General features: G+C 42.4%; 2 protein-coding genes across 4 annotated transcripts in view; both read right to left on the bottom strand.

The window, feature by feature from the left end:
- Positions 1-8,612, bottom strand: part of flt1 (fms related receptor tyrosine kinase 1) — a 19,792-nt gene extending 11,180 nt beyond the window's left edge. The window contains exons 1-10 of one of the 3 annotated variants that reach the window (XM_072450803.1): positions 8,308-8,612; positions 5,981-6,065; positions 5,540-5,745; positions 4,391-4,515; positions 3,212-3,380; positions 2,935-3,071; positions 2,623-2,794; positions 2,364-2,481; positions 1,651-1,820; positions 1,415-1,562 (exon numbers count right to left, since the gene is read on the bottom strand). In XM_072450803.1, coding sequence (XP_072306904.1) covers positions 1,415-1,562; positions 1,651-1,820; positions 2,364-2,481; positions 2,623-2,794; positions 2,935-3,071; positions 3,212-3,380; positions 4,391-4,515; positions 5,540-5,745; positions 5,981-6,065; positions 8,308-8,362 — 1,385 coding nt within the window. In that variant the 5' untranslated portion in view covers positions 8,363-8,612. The remainder of the gene's footprint in view (positions 1-1,414; positions 1,563-1,650; positions 1,821-2,363; positions 2,482-2,622; positions 2,795-2,934; positions 3,072-3,211; positions 3,381-4,390; positions 4,516-5,539; positions 5,746-5,980; positions 6,066-8,307) is intronic. The other 2 variants (XM_072450804.1, XM_072450805.1) reach the window with 2 other exon arrangements.
- A 625-nt stretch (positions 8,613-9,237) lies between these two features.
- LOC140364327 (uncharacterized) lies at positions 9,238-25,219 on the bottom strand. Its single transcript, XM_072450425.1, has 38 exons — positions 25,071-25,219; positions 23,176-23,380; positions 22,423-22,553; positions 22,281-22,348; positions 22,012-22,205; positions 21,797-21,832; positions 21,495-21,723; positions 21,296-21,420; positions 21,074-21,186; positions 20,887-20,993; positions 20,670-20,806; positions 20,487-20,594; positions 19,825-19,932; positions 19,629-19,745; positions 19,187-19,379; positions 18,610-18,878; positions 16,605-16,741; positions 16,369-16,529; positions 15,921-16,056; positions 15,668-15,847; positions 15,052-15,229; positions 14,850-14,974; positions 13,878-13,945; positions 13,604-13,797; positions 13,359-13,454; positions 13,030-13,249; positions 12,825-12,967; positions 12,623-12,720; positions 12,406-12,515; positions 11,707-11,840; positions 11,210-11,314; positions 11,026-11,136; positions 10,845-10,958; positions 10,643-10,762; positions 10,378-10,561; positions 10,026-10,297; positions 9,813-9,949; positions 9,238-9,734 (listed from the first exon to the last, which is right to left on the bottom strand). The coding sequence occupies exons 1-38, from the start codon at positions 25,152-25,154 to the stop codon at positions 9,567-9,569; spliced, it is 5,415 nt and encodes a 1,804-aa protein (XP_072306526.1). The 5' UTR covers positions 25,155-25,219; the 3' UTR covers positions 9,238-9,566.
- Positions 25,220-25,403: the final 184 nt, after the last annotated feature.

The raw sequence follows: 25,403 nt of genomic DNA, 5'->3' as shown, positions 1-25,403 counted from the left end.
GAGGCACTGAGGCGCCACGCTGAAGTAGGGGTCAGAGGTCAATCACTATGATGATGTCAAAGGCTGTTGAAGCGCGTGTGGTTGGCCTGTGTCCCTCTCAGGTGATACTTAACCTCTTTGACTCTACAGGAGCAACACAATACAAGTGTGACCTTCGCGAGCAGCTCTGCTATGTCTGTGCCAAGACTCTCACTGTCCCTCACATCTGAGGTGGAGCAAATTCTTGAGACAACTCCACAAACAGTACACAGTATATAGCCTGTGTGTGGCAGTTATGTAATCATCACAGGATGTTCCTACTAATAAACAGAACTCTCACCCTGTGTCCTGTTCAGGAAATGTATTTAATTATAGTGCTGGATTAGAAAACAATCTAATTGTGAAAAAGAGCACAGTTCCACCTTAAGTATGTCCTTTCCAGTTTAGTGTACTGGACGGTGTGTGTTTTGGCCTTTTAACATGTCCAACAATCACTCCAGGGATTTTTCCTTGTGTCAACCTTTATCAATTCAATTATTTGTTTCTACTGGAACTACACTTTGGAGACATTTTTAGCTCCTGCTCTGGGGTACATACTTTACTGTCAGACCAGGAACCTATTGGTGACACGAGTACATTTACAACACTGACTTTGCTTGGAAAATGTTTTCCTTTCAATCTAAAGTTAAGATTTTTTTTTTCTTATCCACAAGATTATGTGACATTGTTCATACAATTCTTAATTAATTAATTAATTAATAATTACACTTGGAATAATAATATAACAATAATTGTGGTCAATTCACCTGTTCATGTAATTCTGTTTATGTGCGTGATTTACACCTCCCATAGTAGTAGAATGAAAGAGGATGAAAGTGTTTTCCCACCCATTTTAATTCAATATTTAAATCTTTCACACTCTACAAATGCAAATGTTTGACCCACTTTCAGCCAGTTGCGCATGTGCTCTGTGCATTTAAACTGTTGTTGCGTGAATGAGATCAACGGGGGACTGGGTGGTTTCCTCTGACTAAAATAGGGACTGAGAGTCGGGATAGGGACTTAGTTCTTGGTACTGTTATGAAAACGCCTAGCATGACCTAAATAAATATTTTCAAAAGACATAGAACAGACAGATGGGAAACAGGATCAGAGAAGCATGAAACACACACATACAGTACACATCATCTCACACAATAATGAACATGAAAAGGAGCTGTTCTGGTTAAAGAGGAAACTCCGTCTGAACTCCTCTGAAATAGACAAAACATGTCCCTTTCAGAATCACACACAAACACCCCAGACTGCACCAGGCCAGGACTGAGCCTCGCACTACACTACAGCTTATGATTTCTTTTGCACTGACTTCAGATATATATTTCTTCAACTATTCAGTGTGAATTCAAGTAATCATTCCAGTGAAGGATCTACTTACAGGCCTTTTGCAGGACAGGGGTGCCAGGACCAGTGGATATGAGGTGGGGGAATCCCATGTGATGTGCAGTGCAGTGTTTGTCTGCTCCCCTGTGGGACTGGACCAGGGTCCTGTAATGACACCGCTTTCTCCCCAATCTGAGGTTTTGCTGTTGAGAAACAATTACCACAGATTAAAGACATTGGACTAGAACACGCTGCAAAGATGCACAAAGGGCAAGTGCGGGTTACACCCACCTTTCACTACCAGGATGAGTGTTAGATTCTGACAAAGTCCATGCTCCTGGTTTCGTACCAGGATGGTGTATTTTCCAGCGTCCTCTTCCGCAACATCCCGAATGACCAAGGAGTGCCCCTCTAAATTATATCTGGAGCACTGCTCTGCTGCAACTCTGCCATCTTTTAACCTAGGAAGAGAAATGGTGTATTAGCCAAGGCAAGACAATGGTTAATGGGGATACATACATACATACATACATACAGACATACACACATACACACGCACGCACACACACACATACATACATACATACATACATACAGACAGACAGACAGACACAAAGACAGACAGACAGACAGACAGACACACACACACACACACACCCACGCATGCACGCACACACACACATACATACATACATACATACATACATACAGACAGACAGACACAAAGACAGACAGACAGACAGACAGACACACACACACACACACCCACGCACGCACGCACGCACACACACACACACACACACACACATACATACACACACACACACACAGACATACAGACAGACAGACAGACAGACAGACATGACATACATACATACATACATACATACAGACAGACAGACAGACAGACACAAAGACAGACAGACAGACAGACAGACAGACAAAAATACCTCATGTGTTGTTACTTCTACAAGGTACCCTTAGTGAAAATTGCAGTGTCTTACCACGTGATCTCTGGGGTAGGGAATGCTCGTATTTTGGGAGAGATCTTGTAGGATTTCTGTCCAACTTCTGTTTCTATTAAGCATCCATGTCTGGGCTTGAGGCGGATGAACGGATGGTCTAAAAGAACACAAAGAATTAATTAATGAGAGTGTTTTACAAACGTATTCAAAAATATTTCATACACTAGTTGCACAAATGTGTTAGTTTTATCTTATCACTTTAAGAACAGCAATACCTTGTTATTTAAAAGAAACTCACCATAAATGGTCACTGTCACATTCTGCTGTTTGACGTTGCCGCCGCTGGACACGCGGCAGGTGAATTGGCCGCGGTCGGAGAACTGCAGCTTTGGGATGGTCAGGATGCTATAAAACAGAACGTGGGTTCTGTGTCTTTGGATCCTCTTTGTGACGTAGTGGAAGCTATTATTCTGAAGGAAAAGTATGTTGTTTCATTATGTGAACATTAACAGTAGTGCTGTGATCATTTTGCCTTGGGCTTGAGGTTGATATATTTCAATACGACATATTTCTTTCTATCTAAAGGTTTCACAGTAGTTTTGGGCCTGACCTGTCCAGGATAGTCCCAGGTAATGTTGACCCTGGTGTTTAGCTCTCCAGTAGCAGTGCAGTTCAGGACCAGTGTCTCCCCCTTCAGCGCCTGCACCGACCCGCTGCTGTTCAGGAACACCTCCAGGATGTTGCTCACTGTTGCAGAAAAAAATATAGTTTTATCATTGCTATTGTAAAATATGTTATAGTGTAAAACTGCTCATTTCCATTAGCAGTATAAAAAAGCAAATAAAAAATAAGTGTTATATTTAGTGCTATTGTCCTACTGCACTGACCTGGCCTATGTACAATGTATATCCGTGACTTTAGTGCCACACCAGCTCTCGAGGTCTCACAGAAAAAAGGCCCTGTGTAATAAAAGGTGGGGCTGCGGATGATGAAACCAATCGTACTGTCCCAGAGTATGTTCCTCTGATCTGGGCTCAGCCTTTTCTCATCTGGGAACTGTTAAAGAAGAAGGAAAAATGCTCAGTAATTTAAGTACAGCTGTTTTCATTCATAAACAATGTTATTATTGTTATTGCATTAAAACTTTGTATAAATACATAGCCTCAGTTGTGAAGTTACCCTGACAGAGACATTGGACAAGACTGGAGTGTTTACTGAGTTCACTAGTTTGTGTGACAAACTGTAGCCGCTACATGGAGCAGATAGACCTTTTCGCCAAACACTAAATTCCTTTTGGACCCCCTGTTTGAGGGGGCTAACACATTCTCCTCCTAATGAAGCCCTCATATCACCAACACATAACACTGTTTCAAAACTCACTCATCAGTCTGTTCATCTCTATAGTTCAAAAACAGTGCAGTGAGCAAGACACATAGATATTCTTCTAGTAGATGTGAAGGATATTTAAAGCTCTATCGCTCACATTCCAGTAAATATAAAACTTCAGGGTTTTTGTCCATATTCATTTAGGGCCCCAGAAAAGTGACAAAGTAACAAAACATAATAACACTGGACTGGCTACATCAACCAGCAGAGGAAGGAGATATTTATAGAAATGAGCAGCAAGGGTGGGGCAGATTTCAAGGTTTCTGGTAAAGACATATTACATATAGTGTGATTTCCTTTTGCAGTCTATGATCACACTGACGTAGGCGGCGTCCTGTCAATGATGAGCTGTAATTAGACAAAGTACTTTGATGTGTCAAGGCAGCGGCCATTGTTTCCTCTGGCAGCTGTTTAAAGCATCAGGGGGCGGTTAGTTGCATGATCTGACTATGATGATAAGTGGAAGGGGTATATGTGGAAATGCTGCTGAGTAGAGGCCAAAGGAGCACACCATCTCCTGAGCCCTGAGAATGTTTGAATTACTCAGATTGACAGAACAGTTTCAGTTACATTTGGCTGTCACATATACCTTCTTCTTACTTTCTGTCTGTTGGTTTTACATGACAAATACTTACTCTAAGTACATGACATATTTAATTGCAGGCTTGACAATTGCTCACCTTTGCCAGTGTGGCAGTAGTATTAGGGTGAGTGACGCGACAGGGGATGATGAGTGATTCTTTGTCCTTCTTGTACAGCACGTTTGGGCTCATCTCTGAATGCTCCACAAATGGCCGATAGCTGTCTGAAAGCCAAAAACTTCGGTCAAGGATGTGCCAAAAAAAATGTATGTCAGGGATCAACAATAAATATGACTGGTTAAAATATAAACAACTTAGTGCCTTGAATATATGACTTGGTAAACCAGTATAAAACATTGACACATAAGCGCCGTGAATATAATTGTATACACATCACTTTGTGTATTCATTTGGGATCATTCAAAATCCCATTGAGTTAGCAGAAAGCAGCCACTGTCCACAATAAACAGGCAGCTTGATAAAATAGCTTCTCCTCTGTGTGTACACTTCCATGTCCACCACAGTAATGACTGTGGACATTAAAAGTTGTGGGTGTTATCAACATTGTTTGTTGCTGGTGTTATTCTGAGAAAGCGAATGTCTGAACATTTGAACAAAAGTACCCCAAGGACCAGCCAGCCCAGGGCTTTCCTTCTCTCACTTTGATTTTTGTGCTGCGGCCGGTGTGTAGGAGGTGTAAGTGCTGTCGCGGTCAGGATTGACGTTTAATGGACATGATGACCTGAGTGTCGATGGGCCCCCAGGGGCCCTTTGGCTGCACAGTGGCGTGGCTCTGACCCTGGTACAGACGCCGACCCTCCAAGGACTGGGAGGAGTCACTGGGCATGCAGACTGTGTGCCTCCTGTGCCCCTGTTCTCCACACAAACACAGCACCTTACAGACACATCCCCTCCCTGCCTGTCCCCCAGCACAGGATGCTCACTGAAGGCTGAGGCCAGTAGATAAGGCTGATGCCCTGGGAAACTCTACCCGGCAGCTATTCCTGGTCCAGAGGTAGCACGTAAGCGAAAGTAAAAAAGGAATTATACTTAGACAGGAGGGAGAGGGGAAGACGGGCGTACGACTGTGCCAGAATCATTTAGACGGATGTGTTGTTGTTGCAAAGTGTGTTTAAATATAATTGGCTCTCTGGCATTGGTCTGTATTTAGCACTTGTCGTATCCTGTTTAAGTTGCACTTCTAAACAATACCAAAGGTGAAGAGTGAGTGTAGAATCAGTGTCGTACCTGTGATAAAAGCATACACAGACGTGTTCTTCTCAGGGCGATGCTCGTAGTAGCACTTGTAGAGGCCTGTGTTCTCTGCCTTAGAGCGGCTGATTTTCAGACGGCTGCAGTAATGCTGTTTGGTTCTTCCACAGCGAGAGCTCACTACTTTTACCTGTTCTGCAGTCAGCATTGGAGGTGACACCCAGCTCAGTTTCCAGCGACCCCTGTCACAGGCAGTAGTTTAATTAACACCGTGCAAAGTGTTTGTCACAATTCAACATGAAACCTGTAACATAATTTGTTTGTCTCGTGATTTTAGTACACAGAGATAGGAGGAGGGTGTTACAATAAGTATATACCTATGCAATACAATATAATATGTTATAACACAATACATTGTTAAAAAAATGTAATAAAATAATTGTTAAAATAATCAAGAGTCAGGAGTATTAAAAGTACCTGCAGTTGAGTAGCAGTGTTTGGTCTGCGCCCAGGACAAGCTGTTGTGATTTCACATCCAAGACAGGTGCACTATACCTTCCCTCTAAAATGATAAATACAAATATGGTCAAATACTCCTATTGTGTTTGCAGATGTTGAGAGTAGACAATATGCACTTGGCCCACCTAGACCAATTCCTCCTCAGAATTTGCAAATGTATTGATTGATTTGAAGATTACTTTTATGTCAAACATGATAGAAAACAAAACATTTTATGGTAAACTTAACACTGATGACTGAGAGGGTTAACAAACCAAATAAAACTGGTTGTAACTACCTAGGCCAACAATTGTAGAATGTTGCTGTCCTAAGAGTATGTGATCTTTTCCACATCAAGTCCTGACAGCTCCATGGAAGTGCGTAAGCACTGTACCTCTTGTTTATCACATATAGACACTTCTCTACTCCATGGCTAAGGTTTATTAATGAGTGATAAAGTCTACTGTCTCTCCACCCTTCCTTCCGAAAAACAAGGAAACTTCATTCAGGGAAGTTTTTTCTCAAGTGTGCCTGCTCTCACCTAGAGTTGACTATTTAAAACACTGCTATTTTTTTCCAAATTACACTGCAATATATGTGTTTATAACTATTTAAATGTAGAATCATTGTTCCCGGTGGATGCCCCATTGGGCCTCTTTACAATCAGAAGTGCTACCAGGACTTCCTTTACTATTTCCTAATGTTTCACTGTGTCCAGCGCCACTGTGGAGCATTAGAGAGACTTAAGAGAAGTGAGGCATCTCCTCCTTTCAACAAGCTGCAAAGTACTCTGCAAATGCAAAATTTCACAGTTCGCAAGAAAGTTTGACTCACCGGGAGTGCGTAAAATTGACATGGAGGTTCAAGTGGGCCCATTAGGCCTCAACACAAAGGTCCCATTAAACGAACAACCCAACACTTCCACTCTGGCAGAGCAGCGGCCGACAGAAGCTCTATTCAACATCTCCTGCTTGAGCAAAACCACTTAACCCCAAATGCACAACCTTCAGATAACCCTTTTAAGATATGCATACATTATAAAACAATCAAAGAAACAAATAGGATAAGACATATAGGGATTATAATCTGTAGCTCTAAAGGTCAAACGTCTGTGCAGAAAGACAAACCAAACTAGAGCAATTGTAGTCTTATCAGACGGCAGCTCATCAAGCTGCTGTTTTTCTTACATGCCATGATTTTCTCTCATCTCTCTTGTTGTCTCACCTCATGGTCACATTCCTCGCCCTCAATACTTAGTCACTCAATGTACAATGAGACAACTAAAACTAAGGCATTTGTCAAACAACCCATGAGGGGGCACATTGTGAATTTTCATTCAAAAACATAAGCATTTCACATTTTAAACGTTTTTAAAAGTTCAAAATTCAGAACATCTTTTGGATAGTCCAGTCTTTCCTCCAATGGACCAGCCTGTGGAACTCACCCATCTAAACTGAATGTTTACTGCTTCATCTAAAACTGAGGCTAAAATCTGGGCAGATTGGCACACAAGATAATTCTGTATCAAATAGGTTGTATTGTGCACTTACCTTTTCTTATCTAAAATGTTGTACTGTTTTGTCCTTAAATCCTCTGGGCAGGCGTTGTAGATTATTATTTGTGCTTTAACACTTGAAACAATATATCTGTTTCGGCCAATAAATTATTAGGACAATTTATATCAGGAATACGAATTTATTATAATTAACATAACACATATTTTAATATATTCAGACCAAATATTAGGAGTTGGGTGGTGTTGATTTGATTCGAGTTATTTTCTATAAATATTTTGGAGGGGGAGAGACCAAATAAAAAAAGAGGACCAATTGATAACAATATAAGTAGATCTAAGAGGCGCGATGCCATGTTATGCTCGATGGGGCCTGGTCTAAAACCTTTACAGGTATTAGCTTTGTCAATATTATGGACGCCTCACGGGGGTTCAGGTCTTTTTCCCTCGTTCGAGTCATTTTCCCTCGACGACCGTGACCTCTTACATTTGATTAACCCATTAAATGTGTCCATGTTTCCATCCGAGGCCCGGAGCGTCAGAAGTGAGGCCCCGAGGCCCCGAGGCCCCGAGGCCCCGGGGCCCCTCGATCCAAACAAGTTCTCAGTGCGAGCACCGTTTAAATCAGCAACCAATTACAATTAAGATAAAGATTAACCCTTGGATTTGTCCTAAGAAAATCTATCAAATTGGCAAAACAATTTAAACACACTAGAGAACAATGTAAAAAGAGGCAAGCCAAAAAATCTGGTGTTCAGGTGGTTATATGACATAAACCCAAATGTGTGCTCACCTCTGGCCAACACCGAATACAATCCACATAAGAGGCAAAAAAGCGCCAGGTCCATAGTGCCTGATGACAAGAGCTCAGAATGTATTCCTGCTGCTGCGCTCTCGCCTCTGGGCCGATTCTACAAGTCTGTGAATGGAGGTGGTGTTTCCTGAGGAAAACTGCAGGAGTTCAGATCACGCAACAGGACGCGTCAAAACTGTTCCCATGCTTTCGGACACTGTGGCGGATTTATACTGTTCCCACAGTTTGACCACCGGATAACTCGCTTCCGTGACGTGTCTGACACCCACAGTCCCTTCACTCCAGCACAGCACAGATATGAAACAAGTCCGTTGTCTAATCTAATATCTAACCCAGGAAATTCGGAGTATGACATATTAATAAGTATATTGAGGATGCGCAGCTTCTTCTGGCGCACCTGTTCCGTTTGGCACACACACACACATGTTCAAAAGCACGTAGGCAGCGGGGAAACGGGTGGTGTCTTAATAAAGTGCTCTTTCTCGTGTTTCAATCTGTGTTCCTCTCCAACAAAAATAACAACATACTGTGCACTACTTGAAGGCAGCGGAAGCAGTTTAATTCACCTCATCATGAGACAAGGAGGAAAACACAAAGTACATGTAGTAAAAAACAATACAGCCACATCTCCAACTTTAATCTCCCAGGGAGCTGATTAAAAATCCAGTGGTTTATTTTCTATGACTCAAACAAAAGTACAAAATACAAAGAGTTTGTTACAGTACAAAAAAGTCACATATACAGTACATGGACATAAAGGGCATGTTTGTGTTTTGATTCATTTGGGGAGAACTTTGTCCATTGAGGGTTTCTCCATGCATTTCCAAGAATGAGGACTGGGCTGTTGCAATCAAATTATATGTCCAAACAAGCAGGATATTAATTATAAATGTTATGAATGTATGTATTACTATAAATACAAATTTCATATAGCATACCCTGTAATGCATAAATTAAAAACCAACATTTGTTGTTTTTTAAACACTGTATAATCACAAAATTATCGTGTAATTTTGAGGTACAGTCTTGGATATATATCTGTGAAAATAAAACTATATTTAAATGACAGAGGCGATGAGCTTATTTGTCAGGGCCACAGTATAATTAAGTCATTCATTACATGGAGTTGTTTAGAGTCTAGCCCCGCTTCAGTTGGACTGGTGCTCAACATGTGGTGAATGTCCACACTGATCCGTCTGAAAACACTCCACTTTGCAGTGAACCTGTGTCCGCTTGAATCACACCTGACCTTTGGTCTGCTGGTGAATCCAGTCAGAGAATTTGACCACCTGTGTATAGACCCCAGGTCGGTTCTGCCTGGCACAACCCTCACCCCAGCTCACAATCCCAGCCAGAAACCAGCGGCGGCCCCTCTCCAGGCACACCAGAGGCCCCCCCGAATCTCCCTGAGAAGAGAGGGCACTTGTCAATGAGAAAATGCTAAACAGATTTGATCATAAGATACACAGAATCCCGACACCCACCTGGCAGGCATCTACCCCTCCCTGTAAATTTCCGGCACAAAGCATCCTGGGAGTGACAGCATCATCATACAGCTTGTTGCATGTATTTCTGCTTATTATCTTCACAGAAGCCTCCTGTAACCGAGAAGCCAGTTCACCTGTGACAAAGTCAGCACTAAGGTTACTTAATGCCAAAAAAGAGGACATTTTAGCATAGGGTGGTATTAGTGTTACCGTCCTCCATGAGTACCCCCCAGCCCGTGACATAGCAGCTTGTTCCTGTAGAAAAGGAGTGTGATGGGGCCGGGATGCACACAGGCTGAACTAGGTCATTAAAGAAGATGGGTACACTGAGCTCCAACAGGGCGATGTCATAGTCCGAGGTAAACTGGTCGTACTTTGGATGAATGAGAATTCTACGGATCGGTCTGTTGGCTGCACTACTTATTCCTGATGTCATCACACGCATTCCCATAAACGCCCGCCAGGCACGAGAATCAGAATATCTATACAGGACAGTAAGTTAGTATAACGAAATCTAAATAAGAATATACATATAGTATAAACGTGCTTAGGTGTCACTTACTTGATTGCATCTGAGTCCTGAAAGCAGTGGGCTGCTGAAATAAGCCAGCGACTACCGACCAAAGTGGCCCCACAAACGTGGCCATAGCGCTCCATCTGCAGACTGACCTGCCAAGGCCAGGAGCCGGCCCCTGCGTCAGACCCTCCCACGATCTTGGTGCGTTTTCTGGGCCTGGTCCCGCAGGCTGGACACAAGCAGACATAGGGACAAAAAAAATATAGATTTTTTGACCCACAAACATGTAATACATAATAACATTACCTACCACATCGCAGCTCATCAGACCCATCAAAGCAGTCCTTCACTCCATCACACTCTGGATTGACCTTGCTCACACATTTTCTATTTGCGCATTTGTAAGAGTTCGAAGAGCAACCTTTCACATCTATAAATTATAGATACTTAATGGAGATATATATTTATATATATATATATATATATTGTTAAATGATAAAATAGCCACTGACATGCTCTAGTGCAGTTGAGTTCATCACTTCGGTCTTTGCAGTCAACAACACCATCACACAATGAAGACTTTGGTAAACACTGCTTATTTGGGCACACATGGTAGCACTTACTGGCTGTTAACAAAAATCATTTAAAACAGTGATAATTTTAGGTCAAAATTGTACCATTGTGTCAGCTCACCACACGTGCCCTCTTCACTGCTGTCTGAGCAGGTGCTCTGGACCACACACTGACTGCTATGAGACTTGCACTGTCCATTCGCACACTGCACCTCCCCGGGCCGGCATGTGTCTAGCATCGTAAAATATTAATGTATAGACACACGCAAAAATGATTCAGTCATTGATTTAAACAAGAAACTTACTGCATTTAGCTTCATCTCGTCCATCTGAGCAGTCTCGTTCTCCATCACAAACTTTCCTCAGAGGAATGCAGCGCCCATCTCCACAGCGAAACTGCCGAGGACATGCTGTACACAACAAACTGATTTGACGCTCTGCCAAATATGATATCAATAACATAATAATAGTAGGGTTGTTGTCATCAATATCCAGATAATAATCAATACTAAACTAGTATTAAAAAAGATAACTGAAAGGATGGTCTTGATCCATCTCATAACGAGTATGTAACACCAGATGGTAATATCAAAGAAAATGTGTGTCAGAGACCTCATTCTATGGTATGAAAAAGGATTTGTATTACTTATATATTTCTATTGTAATTGTGGTATCCACATTACATTTGAATGTAGCCCATTTGCTAAAGAAGATAATTGTGACTTGACTGAATGTAAAAAAAAATGTAAACTGTATTTTAATTCAGTACATCTTGTTCACAAACAAACTAATCTGTACTCACTGCCCTCAGGGGAAAAGGCTCTGTAGATCAAATAGAAGCCTGGGTGAGTGATGGATTCATCCGAGTGAAACTTGATGGACAGTGGAGACGAGAACACACGCTTCTTACTGCTCTCCACAATAGAATTACACAGTCTACACAAAAACATACACAGAAAATAATGTATATGTATGTGTTGCTGATACTTCCAGTGAAATTCTTTAAAAAAAAAAGCATTTTGGAATTATTTTTTTATTAAACTTCTGCAATAACATAAAAAAGACAGCAGAGGGCTCTAGACAGTTGTTTTCTCACCTGTGTATGGGATTCAGAATTATGAAAAATTGGGACCATTGCCATAGTAATAAACCATTTAAAACTAAATATTTTGAATGGGACACTTTGTAAAAATGTCACATGTAACATGAAGCTGACACCCTTGAATGAGACGTGGGTAAAGAGTCAAACCACGTAAATAATATGAGCTGCTAAAATCATACAGGATGCAGTTTTAAAATAGGCTGTGCATTGTTCCAAGCCATTTTCTCTGGACTCATGTGCCATGAATTGATCTGTATTAATGAATAAAGGAGTCACGGAGGATGAGACTTTTGACCTAAACTAGTAAACACGGTGCAGATTGTAAATCCAAAATAATACTAGTATTACTTAATAGTAAATCCAAACATCTACTTTTAAAAACTTCCTGTCAGCACTCACTTGACGCCTCCAATGTCCAGCCAGTCCTTCTCACAACCATCTGATGAGGAAGAATCCTGAATGTCAAACTTCACAATAGTCATAGAGATGAGGTATCCAGGCATTGGGGTCTGAAAACAAAGTACAGCGACTAATGCCTGGAATGTGCACGGACAAGATAATACACACATGACTGATACTTTCATTTTTGTCACCATAAAACACATAGTAGGCTCACCCGTACTGTCCAAGAGCACTCTATATTTGGAGGATAGAAGGATGGGTAGTAAGGTGAAGAAATTGAACCGTTCCAGGAAGTTATTGATCCCCCACAACCTAAAACAAGGCGACATAAGTAATAATAAGTCCTAAAAATAGACAGCTTAATCAAATATGCATTGTCAGTGGATAATTTGTTTTGTTTGTAAGAGTTGTCAAACCTGCTTTAGGAATGGCCTGGAAATAAGCTTTAAAGACTGCGCCGTCTCTTTGTCTGCTGAAGGAGAAAGTAACCAACATGACATTTCCAGACGACATTAACTTCATGACTGGAGACAAACCAGAAACAGGTAGTCCACACCATCTGAAACAACCAGGGTCAGAAAGCAGCAAACATTTTCCAATGCATGTTCTGTATCTATGTACCTTGCTATGATCTTGTTTTGTAAAGGAAGTAAGAAGTCATAGGCAGAAAGCTTGTGTGCAATGCAGCTGCCTGGAGTGGCACCTTGAAGGGTCAGAACCACCAGCCGGACCACATGCCCCGATGGCACCCGCAGGCGCCACTGATAGTAGGGTTTCTTAGGGTTCACCAGGCTAAGGGTGCGGTTGTTCCCATATTTGGCATATAGGTCGAAGGACATAGCTACATCCAGACAGTAACAAATAAATCACTGTGTTGTTCATCTGAATGTGAGATCCTAGGGGCAAATAGAGCCCTTGGGCATGACACGCTTCAGTTTCTGTAGTCTCACCTTGGAAACCAAGTTGCCACTTTCCACCCTGGATGCTGTTTGGATTCTTAAATTTGTCAGATTTTTCCTCAGATTCAAAGTCATCAGGATCCAGACCTAAGAATTAAACAAATACCATAAATTGATGAAAAAAAAAAATTAAAATTAATTCTTCTTTTTTTATCTTCCAAAAACATAAACTAGATCTGTGTGTGATTGTAGTCCCAAATACACATTGATGACAATGATAGCACATGAGTGTGTACCCAGCAGGTGAAGCATGTCTGTTTCTTGCTCCATGAAGTAGCGCTGCTCGTGCTGACTGTCATATAGGACTTTATTGAGGCCTGGGAGTCGACGCTGTAACCTCCCTGGGTTGGATTTGCGAATTGCTACAGCAACATCCTCTGGCGCGGAGAATTTACTCCAATAGAAAACATTGAGTCCTGCTGCTCCTTCGCTGTCACAAAAACAGTTTTAAATAGTGTCAGTGTTAATGATTATACCATAATGTGGAGATAAAACTTTAGAAGACTATACCTGAAGGCAGTGATTCCTGAGCCGAGATAGTAAGTGCTCCATGGCGTGGACTTGTAGAGTTCAGAAAACTAAAACACAGACAAAATGTCAGCGTAGAGTAGGTGGGGCATCTCTGAGGTGCAGGTCAGGGCATATCTCAGGTTGTCCAGGTGCATGAGGCAGTGAGCACCACATTTCTAGCTCAACATTCTCACTGTGTCTCAGTGTGCCTATGAACAACACAGAGCACCATTGTGTGTGGAGCTGCTTCTGGACCAGACTGGGCACGAGAGGGAAGAACTGCTGGCCTTTTGCTGTTAATGGCCTGATAAAATGACCATGTAACTGTTTATTCAATTACATTTATTTTGTAATGCCAGACATCACAACAGCAGATGCCTCGAAGGGCGGCAATGAGGACAGATTAAACAATGTTCATAGGGATTTGGCCTGTGTCCTTAGACAAATGTCTGAAGGGGAGATTCATGGGGAGAACATTATCAGTGCGTAACACTTTTTTTCTTTTCTTCATGACCCCTGCTTCCTCACTGTCCCGCCTCTTCAGCCTCTACCTAAGCACAGATCCATGCTGAGGTACAGAGCAGCCGACTGTGTGAAAGCCACAGACAATGTTTTTATTGAAGCTGCTCTTCCTCTCACTCTCGCGGCCTGGGTCCAGTCCAGGCTCACAAACAGCCAGCTTGTCCTCAGGTCTGAAAGGACCCTCTCCCTGAGGTCCCAGGACTCACACACACATACACACAGGGCCTATCTCGTGTTTCAGCTTTACATTTAACACCACCATTGAGACAGTGAGGTAAAAGTAAAAAAAATAAAGAAAAGACAAGAAGTAGACAGCAGAATGGACAGAGAAGTGTTTGAAAAGCAAAGACACCCGAGTCGTCACCCATATCCAAAATACAGTAGACCATCCTCAGGTCAGGCAGCTCCCTGTGTAAAAGACTGAGAGACCAAACAAAGTGTGACACTTACATAATGGCTTAGAGCCTGAGCCTGCAGGCGAAACCGTGCAGATGTGGAGTCTACGAGCTCTGAAGAAAAACTCAAGTTTGTGAACTCCACACAGCCGCCGAGAAAGAACACTGAGGAGGGAGGAGCTGGAGGGCCAGCGAGGAGACACTCCAGTCAAAACAAACATATCAGAAAACAGCTGCTATCCATGAGAAGTACTTACATCTGGAGAAGTGGAGTGTCAGTGCAATGGCTATGCTTGAATGAATGAAAAGTGAAAAACCTAATAGCCATCTCCTCCAGGAGGAACACACTGGAGGTGCCCCCCCCTGAGCTCTCTGCTGCTTCAGCTTTGTGGGGGGGGTCGATGTCTGGGTGGGCTCCTTCAACTTCCCATCTCCCTAAATTAAAAGAGGACATGACTCAAATACGATACTATGCCTGGGCTTAGGTTCTACCTAATTGTTGATGTCTATGAATGACAATACAAACAAAGACAATGAAGTTTATGGCTGTGCAGTGATGCTGGAGCTGAAAAGGACTCTTGCAGCATTAAAAGCACTGGCAGGGTTCCTCGCAGGAGAGGACAAAGCGTGGCTGATGAGGTCTGCTTTCCCACGGCCGCGCTCTGCCATGTCAGCACTCAATCAAGTGGCTCACTCAGATGTATTCACAGAGTGGGGGCACAAAGAGACGGCTTTACAAGTAATTACTTCCCAGACTTTTGGCACCATAATTGCAGAATATGACTTGGTAATTTAACAATGATAATAAAAATAACAAGGTTGGAGGTCAATCTGCAGGCATCACATTGAGTCAAAAGAAATGATGCAGTTTACCTGTGCAGTGGTATGGCTTGAGAGTCCATCTTCAGAGACGCAGTAGACTTGACAAGTTTTACTTTTAGGGAGAGTCCTCATAGCACTGTCCAGTGAAGCTCCACAGAGGCAATACGCAACAAAGCCTGGGTATAGAAATGATGGAGAGAGAGGGAGAGAGGAAACCCCCGGTGCCGCTTCCTTTCAGAAAAAAAGTGCAGAAACCTGACCTGAACGGCTCGGATGCGGTGGGCATTCATCGCTTCTCGTTCACCTGGGCGGCAGGTGTCACACAGAGCCCCAGAATGCAGTGCGGCACAATGAGAGCACTATGAGGGGTACAATCCGCACAACCATCCGTGCGACAGATATTGTGGGCAAACTTACTCCATGTGTATGGGGGGCTATGACTACAGGGAACAAAAGAGTGCTTGAGAGAAACGTGTGGAAGGTATTACAATCGGAACTAGGCTGCTGTGCCCTTGGATCAAAGCAAAAACAACCCTGATTGCCATTACAGCTAAATCCACCCCTGTAACAGCAATGTGTGTGCAGTTTTGGAAATATTAGTATATAAACCTAGCCAAACATAAAGTTTCTTTATTAGTTTATTTTCTTTAAAATATGAACATCAAAGCAAATTTGACACTGTTATTCCACCAGTTTTTATTGTTTGGTTCAAGCAGGCACCAGGTCTTAGACTGGCACTGCATAGGGTGTGTCAGCTGATATAGCTGTAGATCCAGGAGGTGAACTTGCTGACCCGAGTGTAGACTCCAGGCAGGTTAGGTCGGCCACAGCCGAGTCCCCAGCTTACAATGCCAATGAGGAACCAACGGCCCCCGCCAGGCTCCTGACACGAGAGAGGACCCCCGGAGTCCCCCTGGAACAGACAAAATATAATTATGAAATAATAAAAAGCTAAACACATCTTATCACAGTGTGCAATTGGACTCACCCGGCAGGCATCCTTCTCCCCAGAGGACACTCCTGCACACAGCATCCGAGGAGAGGCCAGACTGTAGCTTTTCTTACAGTCTGTCTGGCTCTGGATAAACACCTGAGCTTTCAGAAGCACTGAGGGCAGCATTTTGTCTGATGGAACATGACATGGGAACATTGATGTGGTATTCAAAAAAAAAAAAAAAAAAAAAGCCAAATGTATTACAATCAGAAATGAACAGATAATTAGAAAATGTATTACATTTACAGCATGTTCTTATGTATTTTTTATTATAAAATACCCAAAATATGAAATTATATCCACAGCTAAAGTTAAATCCAGGAGGTGACTTTCTTCTAAGCAATGTATATACACAACTACTCAGAGTGAATGAATAAATGTTTTTAGTGTTGTGCACTTAGGGGCCCAGCCCACATGGGCTTATATAAAACTAAGACGCCCGTCTTAAAAAGAAAAAACAAAACCCTTCTATCACACCTTTTTCATAATGTCTGAATCCCTTTATCATTTATATGTGCTCCACTCTCCGGGGAGATTGTCATTGGTTCCAACACATTACCGGTATTATGAGGAGGAGCTCTGACAAAAAAGAGCTCCTCCTCATTGGCACCAAATCCACTCTCAATAAAACTGGTCCCTTTTCACTCACCATTGATACCTCGACCATCACCCCCTCCACCCTGGTACGCAATCTCGGTGTCATCATGGACCCCACCCTCTCCTTCACTCCCCATGTCAGCCACATCGTCAAGACCTCATACTTCCACCTCCGCCGCATTGCCAAAATCCGACACTGCCTCACCCTCCCCGCTGCCGAATCCCTCATCCATGCCTTCATCTCCTCCCGCCTCGACTACTGCAACTCCCTCCTCACTGGCATCTCCTCCCATTCCCTCCATAGACTCCAAATGGTCCAAAACTCCGCTGCCCGCCTCCTCACCCACACCCGCCTCCTCACCCACACCCGGTCCCGTGATCACATCACTCCCGTTCTCCGCTCTCTCCATTGGCTCCCCATCAAGCAGCGCATAAACTTCAAAATACTCCTCCTCACCTTCAAAGCTCTTCACCACCTTGCCCCCCCCTACCTGTCTGACCTCCTCATCCCCCACCGCCCCTCCCGAGCTCTCCAATCCTCCTCCACTCTCACCCTGGCTGCACCAACATCCCGACTAAAAACTTTTGGTGACAGAGCATTCTCCCGAACAGCACCCCGACTCTGGAACTCCCTCCCCCAACCTGTCCGCCACTCTCCCTCACTCACAACATTTAAATCCCGCCTGAAAACATACCTCTTCACCCAAGCCTATGACCTCCCCTACCCCTAGCCTCCTCTACCTCACTGTCTACACTTCTACCCCCTGTTACATCCCCATCATTTTCTTTGTACTTCTTCTGTCTTGCTTATTTTCATCTGTTCTTTTTTTCGAACTGTGTATATTACTGTGTATTGTACGTGCTGTCCCCCCTGTCTTTTTGTATATGTCAAAGCGTCTTTGGGTCATTGAAAAGCGCTATATACATAAAAGTATTATTAATATTATTATTATTATTATTATTAATATTATTATTATTATTATTATTATTATATTCATCCATTTTCTGCTTGTTCCCTTTCGGGTCGCGGGTGACTGGAGCCTATCCCAGTGACTTTGGGCCATAGGCGGGGATAGACACCCTGGACAGTGGCCAACTCGTCGCAGGGCTGACACAGAGACTTTACAGACAGTTCACTCTCACATTCATTCACTAGGGCCAATTTAGAGTCACCAATCTTTACCTAACACATGCATGTCTTTGGACGGTGGGAGGAAGCCGGAGAACCCGGAGAGAACCCACGGTAACACAGGGAGAACATGCAGACTCCACCCAGAGAGATCATGTGATGTTGGTCTCGTCCGGGAATCGAACCCATGATCTCCTTCTTGGGAGGCAAGAGCGCTAACCGCCTTTGCACGGTGTATATATTGGTTACATTAGCAGCGTACAGCTGACTCACCTTCCTCTGAGCGGTACCCCCACCCAGTGACCCAGCAGGGGTGGCTGTCTGTGACCGTGTGGGACGGAGGGGGCAGGCACACTGGCTTGATCAGAGCACTGAGGGTAGGTGGCCAGGGCTTTTTCAGTTGCACCAGTGCGATGTCATAATCAAAGGTGACAGCATTGTAATACTCATGAACTACAATTCTTTGGATCTCCGCCTCATGCTTGGCATTGCCCTGGCTCAGCATGCCCAGATGAGCTCTCCAGAGGCGTGGGTCTGACAGCCTGCAAGGTGTAGTGGTTAAAATAAAACACTTAATTAGAAGTAAGTTGTTTACATTCCTTTAAACTTCTTTGAGGATTTTACACATTTAGTATTAGTAAAGACAATAAGTAGCTGTACTACTGCATATGGTGATGTCACTCTCCGAGATGGGGAGAGGAATCATTTGTCCATTCATTAAAAGCCCCATTGTCCTTTCATGTCAAACACCACAGAGTCAGCTTGGCACCCTTAAGCTAAGCATGTGACAGAAATGTGGCCATCATTGGTTTATAGTGAGGACGTGTGTTAGTGAGCAGCACAGGCTGACCTGTCTTTTCTGAAGCAGTGTGCGGCTGAGACAAGCCAATTAGAGGAGAGCACTGAGGCTCCACAGTACATGCTCCCAGAGAAGAGCATGCTGACCTGCCACGGCCACTCCCCCTCCACAGAGTTGACCCCGCCCACGATGCGCTCAGATGAAGATGAGGTTTCTTTCTTTACTGGAGAGGGGTCGCCACAATCTTGAGCACACATAAGAGGGTCGCTTGAAGGGATTTTCAATTTGAACTACAGCACTCTGTCCACTTAAGAATTGACTCACATATCTATATGAAGTTTCTTTGGGACTAGTTATGACGATACTCTTAAAAACAATTTGTAATCAGTCAGTCTGTTCCCAGTGCCTGAATACATTTTAGCTTTAATCAGTCTGGACTTGAAACTGCATAGCCCTATCAGATAATCATACTATTGAAATTCAGGCCACTCACCACAGTCCATCTCATCGCTATGGTCTCTACAGTCAAAAACACCGTCACATTTTGCATTTTTCTTCGGTATACAGGTCCCACTGTTGCATTGGAAGCTTATGGCTGAACAGGTGGTTTCTAGAGGAATGAAAAACACAATTAACAGACACATAAATATTTGCAGGATTTCACTAGACTACACAGGTTGGACGCCTACCTTGAGTGCAGTTGGTCTCATCTATTCCACTAGAACAGTCTCTCTCTCCATTACATACAAACAGCGGGTGAAGAAAACTGCTGCCTGCACAGTTAGTTGATGGTCTTGCTATGAAGACATAAGCAATTAAAAAACATAAGCTAAGGGAAACACATACAAAAAACAAACAAAAACAAACAGGAAAAAACATGTCTCAACAGTTTAAAGGAGACATATTATGTTTTTCTTTCTGAAAATGTGATGTGTGAGAAATGTGATGTTTCTGAACCGTATGTTTGATTGATTCCGAGCACAGAGCAGTGATCGGAGCTAGGGATAGGTGAAAACAGACATTTTCTGAGCTCTCAAGTCTCAAGTTATGCAGGACTACACAGACTTCTCAAAAGTGCGTGAATCAATCAAAATACTACTTTAAGTAAGTTAATGAAGACCAAATTAACACGGTCAAAAGCTCAAAAAGTAGATTTAGCATAATATGTCACCTTTAAGCTCACTCACTCACTCAATAGATCAATTTAAAGACTTTATTCATGCAGAAGTTAACAGGAGGAAGAGTCAAGCGGTCCTGTGTCAGGCCAGTCTGACTGAGGAGGGTAACAGCCTTTGGGACAAAGGTGTCCTTCCCGCTCTGACTTTCAGCCCAGACGTTAATTATAACTTACAACAGAAGATTTCATCACTCTCATCCCAGCAGTCATCCAGGCCATCACATCGTCTGACTTTCTCCACACACAGGCCAGTGGAGCACAGGAAGTGGCTCTCTGGACAAGCTAACGAAATTATTCAACAGCAATATTTAGACAACAGACATGTACATGTATATAATCATTTCTGGTAATACTTACGCTGACTGATATTATAACTGGTGTAAGAGGCCTCAAAAGGCTTAAGTGAGGTATGAGAGCTACAGCGAAACTCCACCTCGAGACTGGACTTACTCACCCGAAACACTGTGCTGTGGTCCACATAGGTCCCACAGTAACTATCAAGGGAGAGAACAGCAATTGGAAGTATACAAATTAGTCAAATGGTTACATACTTCATATATGTAAAGCCTCTTACATTTTTTCATTGATTTTCCACCAGCCTTGGTCACAAGCCTTCATATTCTTTATTTTTAATACATAGTTCTTGAAATGAAGAGCCACTCCCAAAGCTGAACTGGGGGTCTAAAAAAAAGTAAAACATACATACACATACATAAAAGGCAGTTAAGAGTGTAGACTGCCCTGTGACAGTGGTGTAGTACCTGGAATGTCCAGGTGCAAGTGCACTGAGGGGGCAGTAGACTGGGGTAGAAAGGGCTGTAAAGGTCACCAGTGAAGTCGGGATGTGACTTGATCTCAATGTGAGACAGACATACTATAAATAACAGAGAAACGGATTGGCTTAGCGACATAACAGAAACTGCACACCCACATGCATGTCAACAGGGGTGGAACAGTAGTGCAAACAGATAGTTGCATCATACATTCCTCGCTGATGGCCTCAAAGTCCCCCCTGAAGTTCTTGTTCCCACTTGTCATAGTGAAGGACAACAACATCACATTGGAGGTAGACACCAGGGAGTACGCCTTGGTCACTGGCTCACACAACCTGAAGCACATACACATACAACCAACAATAAACCCAAATGCTGGAATAATCTGACCACGAGAAAAGTCTCTGACCGCAGCAGAATGCGTCCCCTCATGGGCAGAAGAGCATCGTACACCACCAGGCCGTCATTCACACAGTCCGTTGGCTCAATGAGGAACGAGCTGACGGTCAGTCGGATCAGAAACCCAGGAGCAGCGGTCAGTTTAACATGGCAACTGACACCACCCCATGACGAGAACACATTTAGAGGAATCCTCATTCCAGGAAGGTTGGCATATAGTTTTTCAATGCACTGTGAACCTGAGAACACAGAGAGGGACTTAGTGGCACAAAACAAGATTTCAGTTGTTATTTCAATGTTGATATTTTCAACCTGCTGCATTGGATGTATAATCAGAGCGTTGGACAGCTGCAAAAATAATAAAATAAATAAATAATACATGTACAAAAGTCTTTAGTAAAAAAAGGGGGCAAAACTTTTCTGAGGTGTAGCAATAATTGAATCACTAAAATAAATGTAAATACTATTGCAATCTGACATTTTACTGGTTAATGTAGGCCTAATAGAGGACTGGATGGAATAAGTACCGTCGATGAGGATGGAGTCCAGATCCACTGGTAGGCCGAGCAGATTGCCCACAGACGAGCGGTTCTGCAGACTGGTGTACACACAGTCCCTGAAAATAGCCCCAACACACTCTTCACACACAGCTGGGGTCTTCAAACGGGGCACGACAAACACCATCCAGAAGTGCACCAGGACACCACCCTTGTTGTTATTACTACAAAGATGAGACAAACAACATTTAAAGAGGTGGATCCAGAAGGTGACAACTCAAAATTACTATCTACTGTACCTGAGGTCTGAAATTACAGCCTGCTTGTAGAGCCTGGACACAGAGGACTGCTTGTACACATAACTCACCTACATCATACCACCAATTAACCGTGTTGGACAAGCACCAACAGCCATGAAATTAATGTACACACAGCGCATACCACATGCTCTATTTTATTTGCCATGGACTCAAACTCATGGGACTCGACCTGTCGGTACTCCGGGATGAACTCCATGTTGGCAACTCGAAACATGCCGGCAAAATACGCTCCACTGTTGCTCTCTCTGCAAACTAAAGAGATACAAACCAAAATTAAGTTAATATGAAGTCAGGTTTTAGTATGTTATCAATAACAAAATAACATATATTTCAGTACAAAAATACACTAAACATTTGGGCTGCAACTAACAATTATTTTAGCGTTTGGCTAGTCAGAGATATTTTTTTTGATTATTTTGATTATAAGTTACGATTTTTAAAATGCATTTATAATCAGATTAAGGTATAAATATGGTGACTGAAGGCTTCTAGCTGTAGAGTGTACTACTAATAAAAAACACATTGTTTATTCTTTTTTTGCAAGCTTGGTTTAACAATTTTGCTGTTTTTGTGATTAAACCATTTTTGGCATGTGTTTTAAAGTCTGTACGGTCCATAGCATGAATATTTCAGTCGTCAATTATCCTGATTAATCATTGCAGCCCTACTCAAAATACACATGTACACCAAAAATCATAAGAGGACATATTATTAGGCTTAACTCAAGCAGGCCATGTTTACTTTTGATTTTAGTTTTTTACACCAGTATGTCATATTTTGTACAATACATGATAAAAAAGTTAAATTTTGCATGTAATAAAATTGAACCGATAACAATGCAAATGAACAGGAACCATGAAAAGACAAAACTCACATATGAAGACCCAGAGAAGGGACCAAATGATGATAACCACCACGAACATCACCCCTGCGATGATGAAAGCGATGTATGGGACGTTAAGCAGACGCAGCCACAGTTCTTTGAATTGATTTGGTTTCAGCCTGCGCCTCCTGCTCCTCCTGTACAACTTCTGCAGGGCCCGGTCCACGGTGGAGACTTCAACAGACACATCTTTGATCTAGAGGCAGGCATTACATTATACATGCGAGGGGCAGTGACATTTACAGCACATTTAACCATGACAGTTTTACCTCTGCTGAATATAATTGGAATACAGCTAGTGCCAATACCACCAAGTAACAGGCAGCTTTAACAGTTGTGTATTACAGGGGTCAAAAGTCATCCATCTTCTTTGAAAGCTAGATTAGGTGGATTACTGGAACCCATCGGTGCATAAACTGGCCTCAATTCAGGTTTTAATGCAGGGGAACCAGTTAACATTACAGGAGGCTGCACATACTGCTAATCTACTCCAAATGCTGCTGTTGTTCCCACTGCAAGAGTAACATTGTAGTAAAAGATTCAATTGTAGTCATCTGGACTCTGTTTTTTTTTATTTTTTTAAACAATACGTTTTGACTCTCATTCAAGAGTCAATCTGTGAATCAAGATGGGGAACTCAGATATTCCCGGTCTTGATTCGCAGATTGAGAATCTCCTGAACGAATGAGGGATTACACCGACATGTTTCCCAGTAAGACTACAATTATCTCTGGTTACTTGTAACGATCTAATGTAATACTCCTCATTGAGTTACAAACATGAATTATTCAATTCTGGTCATCCCATACGCCGCAGTGGCATTATTATAAGATGGTCATTCTTGTACCAGATTGTTTAGGTTTTCATGTTTGTTTGGTGTGATAGAACTGTGGTAAATATTTATCATCATTTTACATCAGTCAAGTGTAAGTTTGGGATGAAAACTTGAAAAATACAAGGAGCCCAAAATATTGCAGAGAAATGAACAAGCCTTTACAGACTATTTTTGACAGTATTATCACACTAAATTTGGGCTTAAAAACTTCTAGCATGTACACAATAAAAGGATATCTTTAAAATATATTTCTGGCAGCATGGAAAAAAGCCTGCACAAAAAAACGCAACACAAATTGCGCTGACGATTAAGGACTGGACAAACATCATAACTGAAATGAGGGAAAAACGCAAAAAAACTGAAAACAAAATTGGACATTTGAAATAGAAAACTGACAAATTTGATTTTTTTTTTTACATTGGACTAAATGGGACTTTAATTTGGGACTTTGTATGGATATTTTTGGATATTGTTATTTATTTTTCTTTTAAATTAACACATTTTGTTCTCTCTGTTTTTTGAAAAAAGAAAAGTTCAAGTTCCCCCATGTTCTAAAAGAAAATCCCATCTATGTCAAACTGCAGACAATTTACGAGCGAGGACCAGGACTTTCTGACCGTGTAAACATTTATTTTACAAAATGAATTATGTTGACAAGTGATTCAGTCAAATAATAACTATCCTGTAAATTATAAAATATTTGGCCCTTGTTTACAGTATGGTTGCTAGGCAACAGTTTACCTAGAAATGACCTCTTCGTATATATCACATTTGCTGGCCATGTCCAATGAGGAAGTACAATTATAAACTTCACCAAATGTGTCAACTTGGCAAAACAAACTCTTTATATTTTAAGTATAATTGTTAACTCAGTTTTGGTGAATTGGGTCGTCTAACCTGTCATGTGTACTTAAATCTATATCTACAAGTTTCAAATCTTTGGTTGGTTACATGCTACTTTTTAGATACTTTAAATAAACATCCATTCATGGCTCTTTTGGAGTAACGTTTGCACATGTCATTCATACAGAGGGATAGTAGCAGCACTCACACTAGCGCAGTCCTGTTGTGGCGTCCGATCCTCTTCTCCAGTTGTGGCCTCTTCCTTTTTGTTCTCCTCGTTCTCCTCACCCATGACACGGACATGACACAGAAACCTTCAAGCCTTCATCACCGACACCACAGCATCATAGAGGCCTATACTTTCATCTTCTGATCACGTCTTTTAGCGGAGTGGACTGGACGCTTTCAGACAGCACACCAAGTCTGAACTGGAAGAGGTGTGTGAAACCTGACCTTTCAGCACAGCCAGGAAGCAGGTAAAGAGATCTATCTAGTGGTAGCGAGCCGGGTTTAGTCCTATGTCATAACTAATGTTTAATTT

Source organism: Eucyclogobius newberryi, unplaced genomic scaffold, assembly GCF_026437365.1.
Source record: "Eucyclogobius newberryi isolate DKJ021-1_F unplaced genomic scaffold, fEucNew1.0.hap1 SCAF_18, whole genome shotgun sequence".
In the NCBI taxonomy this organism is placed as follows: domain Eukaryota; kingdom Metazoa; phylum Chordata; class Actinopteri; order Gobiiformes; family Gobiidae; genus Eucyclogobius; species Eucyclogobius newberryi.
Note: the sequence above shows the minus strand (reverse complement) of the source record. Positions and strands in the feature narration are given on the sequence as shown.

Coding starts and splice junctions, on each gene's coding strand:
- LOC140364327 (XM_072450425.1), bottom strand. CDS start 25,154: ATGGGTGAGGAGAACGAGGAGAACAAAAAGGAAGAGGCCACAACTGGA. Junction 16,057..16,368: donor ATCTACAGCTATATCAGCTG/ACACACCCTATG, acceptor TGTTCCCTGTAG/TCATAGCCCCCCATACACAT. Junction 14,975..15,051: donor GACACTCCACTTCTCCAGAT/GTAAGTACTTCT, acceptor CTGGCCCTCCAG/CTCCTCCCTCCTCAGTGTTC.